The sequence below is a fragment of the Neophocaena asiaeorientalis genome, unplaced genomic scaffold (genome assembly GCF_003031525.2).
Source record: "Neophocaena asiaeorientalis asiaeorientalis breed wild unplaced genomic scaffold, Neophocaena_asiaeorientalis_V1.1 scaffold154, whole genome shotgun sequence".
Lineage (NCBI taxonomy): Eukaryota > Metazoa > Chordata > Mammalia > Artiodactyla > Phocoenidae > Neophocaena > Neophocaena asiaeorientalis.
This window is the reverse complement of record NW_020172982.1, coordinates 1,868,658-1,875,284: the sequence shown is the minus strand read 5'-3', so window position 1 is coordinate 1,875,284 and position 6,627 is coordinate 1,868,658. Positions and strand designations below refer to the sequence as shown.

Genomic DNA, 6,627 nt, shown 5'->3' with positions numbered 1-6,627 from the left:
AAATATAAAAGCAGATTGTGGGTTATACAGTACCATTTATATATGTTCACCGTTTCATGCCAAAAAAGAGAAAAACCAGTACCTGCTTTTTGTACCACTTTATTCCAACCTGAGCACCTCAATATAAAACTAAACACTGGTGAACTGTTTTCCTTACTAATTTTGAATTACTGTAAATGTACAAGTTCTGCTAGCAGTTCAACATTTAAATAGATTAAATCATCTCTGACACATGGTAGATTTCATATAATGAAAATACCTAAAACAATTAGTGCAATATACTGAACTGATCAAAATAAAATGAACTTTGGAAAACAAGGCTGCAAGATTGTTACTAACATATCCAATACTTATGTTACAAATTACTGGTACATTGTTTATTATGGTTCTAGCCAGGTAGGAACAATTCAAGCCCCTTCCTTTCAAAGGGGGAGAGAAGGAAAAAATTAGCTGTTTTAGTAACTGTACATTTTGTATACTTTTAAGCAACTCTTAAATATTACAGAAAAGTAATAAACATATATGGAGACTACAATGCAGTACCCTATTTACAGTACAGCTGAAGATCGAATTTGAAATAATCAAGTTTGAATGTACATAATTGTTAGTGCATTGACTATTTCTATGTCCAAAAGGGCACAAAAGCCCCTCCCTACTCCCAAACAACAAAAGCTATGTAATGGCCAGCAGTGATTAAACAGAAATCACAGACACCTGGTTTGTTTCATTTTTGTTGAAGAACTTACATGTTTGAAGGGAACACTATTCTTTAAGATGCATTTTATCAGTTTTCATATTCCTGAAATAAGACAGGGTTACATATGATTTTTTTTTTACCCCATTTAAAAAATAACAGGACTAGCTATAATTTAGATGCCACTGATGTTCATTTTTTTCTCCTGAAGATGTGGGAATGTCTCCTTGTGGCTAATCTGTTAAAATGTGGAATGTGTACTTTAAATAAGGATACTAAGTGAAATTACAGGTGGCTTGAATATCGTAGTTAAGCATAAATATCTTTAGAACCTCCTTCCAAAGAAAGAATTTTTTTTGGAAAGCCCAAATGAGTGAGTTCCAAATCTTTTTCACAGAACTGGCTGGTTAACTGTGGGTTCAGAGTCATCTGTTTATATCCCTGGTGAAGAGAAATGAGTCCCGCTAACATTCCAAGGAAATAAGTGTACACACAGCTCTCATCTTCCCCTTTCACTGCTGAAACATTAGTCAGAGGGTCACATGCATGTTATTAAAAATTAAGTTCAAAACACTTAAAATAATTCTGTATTAGAAACTTGCCTATTGTAAGTCTCTTCTTTTTGGAAGTCATACTGGGCTGGTTAAATGCTCCAATTCCACTGTTATTAACAATTAGGAAGCAGAAGAACATTCCAGTTAGTTTAAACTGGAGGTTTAGTTACTACAGCACTGACTCCTGGTTGGCTGCGTGGGTTCAGTAAGGTCTACTCCTCTTCCTCTGGCAGAATTTGCTCCTGGATTCTGTGGTTCATTCTTCGGCAACTTTTTAGCTGAGAGATAAATTATCAGAATAAACACAATTAGAATAGCTGTACTTAATTCTTTATATAGATTCACTTAACAATACCAGAAAAGTTGTACTTTAAAGAAAATCTAAGTAAGTTCCTAAAGATAATGGCCAGCCATTATGTTTATAATAAAGAAGCTCAGCTCCAACCCATCAATGTTCTCTGGACTGCCACAAACTTTCTGGAACAAGTCAGGATATAAACGAATACCATCACCCCAGGAGAACTTGTCCTCTACTGTGCAAATTATTACCCCACATCACAAAAGACTGCACCTCCTATTTTCTTCACTTATACACTTTACACTTCAAACATCTATCATTTTCCTCTCTTGTGGCTGATTAAGAATGCTAATCTGATTCATTAGCAGCTCTTTTGAGACCGTGCCTTCAGGATCAAGTCCCTCTCATTAACAGGGACTTGATCCTGAAGGCATTATCTCAAAAAAACATTTTCCAATCTTGAGCCAGATAAGCATGGCTTGCCACACAGCTGGACAAAGCCCCACAACTGGTAGTTATGGCTTTAGCTTTGCTAAGTTCTATGGAGCTTAACAGCTGTTCTCTGGAGTATGGCTCCCACTGATGAGAAAATGTACCAGCTAGATGTAGTCTGCTTGGATCCCAAAGATCCTTGATGTGTTGGGATTCATTAAACATTAAATATCTCTAAGAGCACCGACTGTAAGGGTGGCTAGACACACTGGTTTCTATCAGCCTTGGGGATACATCATTGAGGTAAGACTCTAGCTTTACCTTAGCTGTGAGGTTACACAAAAGCTGAACAAGATCTACCTCAAAATCTAAATGCCTAGTTGTGTTCTGGATCTTTTACAGTTTCTTTGTTGTAATATTCCACGATAGCATTAATCATCTTTAGAATCCTAGATGCTGGGCTGGGCAATGGATCTGGGAGCCAGGAGCACTGAGGTTTGGGAAGAAAAAAAGCGTTCCCTTGGGCCACTTCTCTAGGAATGGCTCTAGGAATGGTACTGTAAATGGTAATAAGATGGTAAATTTCCAGTCAAATGTATTTACAAACAAAGCCCCGCCAGGACAAAGAGTAGGCTAACATTACAAACTTTATTATAATTAATACCAAGTTAGGTTTTGGACAAAGTGATCATCTCTCCCTTTGGCATACTTCTGGCAATGGCTTTTTGTAATTAGATCTGAGTGAAATTAGGAGGTTGAAAGAATTAAACTGGAATGAGGAACCTTTAACTTGTACTGGTTAATTTTTATTGTGTGAAGATGAACTACAACATATCTTCAGGGGGTCTCAAAAGAAGTAGTCTCCTGTCTCCTATCTTAATGAGTGCTACCCAAAGCGAAGCTGGTACTATCTGCTTTGTATATAGATAACTGCAGCTTACCAACCTGACCCTGAATTGATTAGGACTGTGAGAAGCTAAAAATCCTGAATCAAGTTAAGGAAGATGTGCAATGAAAAAAGCCACTGAAGACCTTATCAAATTAAAAGCAGATGATAAATTTATTGTAGACTCCTACTAAACAAGTGTACTCTACTTGGGAACCCATCAAAAGTATAAATATGGGGCTTTCCTGGTGGCGCAGTGGTTCAGAGTCCGCCTGCCGATGCAGGGGACATGGGTTCGTGCCCCGGTCCTGGAGGATCCCACATGCCATGGAGCGGCTGGGCCCGTGAGCTATGGCCACTGAGCCTGCGTGTCCAGAGCCTGTGCTCCACAACAGGAGAGGCCACAACAGTGAGAGGCCCGCATACCGCAAAAAAAAAAAAAAAAAAGTACAAATATGAGTTCACTGTGTGATTTATTTAAGTTACTAATGGAGAGGTTACAACTCAATTTACACTTGGAGTTTCTTTCAAGGAAAGAAACATTCTAATTTTAGAAAAGTAAATAAGAGCTCTAATACATAGGCTACTTTCTGACTGAAAGAAATAACCTTATTAGCAAGTCTAAATAAAAGGTACAAATTAAATAAAGCCCATCTGGTGGAGTCTTAATAGCATCAGAAAGGTTTAAAAGTTCAGCCTGATTTGAAGGCCCTATTATCTCCTTGTTTCCTAACTTTTCAGATGTGGTTGTGGGTGTGATCTGTCCCATTTATTGAAAAAAACAAAACAACTATATATTTGTCTCATAATCCTTCACAACTATGCTAGTATTTCCCTAATAAAATGCAAGCCTGAGTTTCTCAGGAAAATATTTTACACAGGCAAGTTTTTCCCTAAATGAAGCTGCCACTAAACTCTCTCACCTAGTGAAAAATAATATGACAGTACCTGCAGCTCTTATTGGGTTTTCTTTAGCCTCTGAATCAGCTGTTCACTGGTTAATTTGTATGACTTCAGTATAAAAGAATACTTATTTGGGACCAAGGATGTGGACACCCCAGTTAATAATCACTGCTGTATAATAAAAGATGTTGTGGGATGAGATGAGCGCTTGGCACACGGACATTGTGGACGCAGCAGACTGTGAGAGCCACCACAGTAGACCCCTCCCATGGGATCTGCACCTGAAAACTACTAGGAGGTGGCTAGGGTCAATAAAAATATTTTAATTGTTGTTATAGAAGAAAGAAGGCTTCAACTTCATCACCTATAATCAACGACTGTGCAACAGCAATCATTATTAGTTAAAAGTACTTAGAGGAAAGGTAAGAGCACAGTGTAGGATCAAATGACCATCGAGGCAATAGAAAGCCTGGATATTGTTTTGCTTTCCCTTGTTCTCTCTGTGCCTCAGTGCTTTGAAACTTTCTCCATTACAATAATTGCATTAAAACAATTTGTTAAATCTGTATGTACAATGTACTTGTCTGTGTTATAGTTGTCAGTAATCAATGATTTAAAAAGAACCTGAAAAATAAACAAAAATAGTGTTCAGAGCAATGGAGAGATGAAAATAGTTATTGATCAGTAAGAAACAAATCTCATCATGTCTATATGTTGCACTGAAAAACATTACTGAGTTTATCTTCCTTTTCTATAAAAACTATAATCTAATAGAAAAACATGTATTTATCCAAAATTTTCAGTGAAATCTTTAGAAAATCTATCTGCTTGAACTATCAGCTCCAAGTTCAAGCTTTCAACTCACCTAGAAGAAACTTAACTAAACTGAAAGCACTGCAACCCAATGGGTAATAATTTTTCAAATTTAACAATATGCCTAACAAAGTAATGCTTCTGGAAGAAATCTAGGATAGTAGTATAATCATTAAAAACAAAACAAAACAAAATTCCAAGAATTAAAAAAAAGACAGTCAAACCAAATATGCCCCCAGTGTAACTTGTTCTACCTATATTTTTACTGTTTGCAAAAAAGTTAATCTTACCTATTGCCATGAATATTTCATTTACATTCATTGATGTTTTAGCTGATGTCTCCATAAATAATAAACTGTTGTCATCTGCATAGGACTGTGCTTCCTGTTTATAGAACAAAAATTGAGATATATCCTTTGCACATACTATTACTATACCTGCCTTATTTTTGTTATAGAAAAAAAGAGGCTTTCTTATTACTACTCCAACTTGATCACCTACAACCAACAACTGTATAATAAGCAATTATTTATAGTTAAAAGTAAAACAAAGGTAACCACTGCGTAGTTTATAATTTCCCTTTTGCCTTAACTTCTTGCACTATCCCATCCTACTTTATCTGGTCTCACATTAAATCTACTTTCAGATGATGAGTTTCGGAGAGAGGGACGACAATCCTAAATATAAAACCCTCTTTGATCTTTATGGCAATTTTACCTATGCTCGTTATTTACAAGGAAGGTAAAGGGAAACCAAATGTTTAACACTGGCTTCAACCACTAAATGGTACCCTTGTATTTAATTCTGAATGACTTCTATAAGCAACATTTTAATTTTGAATGTCATGAATCATTCCTTTGAAAATTCTACAAGCAGCATTTTAATTTTGAATATGTCATGAATCATTCCTCTGAAAATTCTATTACTACTTTACGTTGTCATGCTTTACAGTTTACGTGTATTATTGCCTTTGATCCTCACAGCTGTTGTGAAGAACAACCAATTATCATTCCAATTTGATAAAGAAAAAAAATGAGGTTCCTTTGAAATGTTATGTGACAGGGCCACTTGTGACATAATGTAAGTGCACTATCTGCCTCTCAATGCTGAGGAGGTAACTATCTTAGAAAGAGTAATAGATACTATACCTCACATGGTTGTCGCCAGAATTAAATGAAACCACATGTGCAGATGCTCAGTTTACTACCTAATAGTGCAAGAAATATTAGTGCCCTTTCTCCCAGTACATGTACTCCATCATCAAAAAAGAACATTAACCCATCACTGATATTATACATATAATGGCCACAACCAAACTTCTCTGGTAGAGAAGCTGAAGAGCAAGAGGAGGGGAAGTTTTAAAATGTCTAACTAGAGACATTGCTTTATTTTAAATGACTGTACTTTATTTTGCAGCTGGGAACACTCTTAATTAGCTATATTAGATAACATACACACTGGATTTTTTTAAGCTTTTATTTTTGAAGGCCCTTTTAAGAACCACCACATATATGTATGTGTGTTATGTGGGTATGTATATGTGTGGTGATATATATAGGTAGATAAAAAAAGTTAGGAAGGATACTAAAGTTATACGTGGGGTTTGAGGCATTAGGGTAGGAGGCAATCACCTTTTGCTTTATATATTTCCACACTGTTTGTGAACAATTACTTCTTTTGTAATTGTTTAGGTCGACAAAATCTTTGAATCAACTTATATATTACAATTAAATAAAGATATTAAAAAATGCAGGTTTATCATGAGATTCTATTACACAGTACACATCTGGCTAAAAACTTTTTATCATTTGCATCGTTTTAAAATTGTAACTGTAATTCAAGTGTGGGTACAGAAGAAAAATATGCGCCTCCAAGTGAAAGTTAAATTCAACATACCTGGAAATCGACAGCTCTTTTATTTGCGAGGTCAGCCTTGTTTCCTGACAAAGCTATAACAATGTTAGGGCTGGCCTGCCTCTGAAGCTCTTTAACCCAGTTTTTGGCTCTGGCAAAGGACTCCTGGGAAACAAAGAAACAGCTATTCGGC

General features: G+C 36.0%; 1 protein-coding gene across 2 annotated transcripts in view; it reads right to left on the bottom strand.

Moving 5' to 3' along the window:
- Positions 1–83: 83 nt before the first annotated feature.
- The window catches only part of RAB5A (RAB5A, member RAS oncogene family), a 30,476-nt gene continuing 23,932 nt past the window's right edge, over positions 84–6,627 (bottom strand). Inside the window, exons 4-6 of one of the 2 annotated variants that reach the window (XM_024742045.1) lie at positions 6,477–6,599; positions 4,871–4,964; positions 84–1,526 (exon numbers count right to left, since the gene is read on the bottom strand). In XM_024742045.1, coding sequence (XP_024597813.1) covers positions 1,411–1,526; positions 4,871–4,964; positions 6,477–6,599 — 333 coding nt within the window. In that variant the 3' untranslated portion in view covers positions 84–1,410. The remainder of the gene's footprint in view (positions 1,527–4,870; positions 4,965–6,476; positions 6,600–6,627) is intronic. The other variant, XM_024742046.1, reaches the window with a different exon arrangement.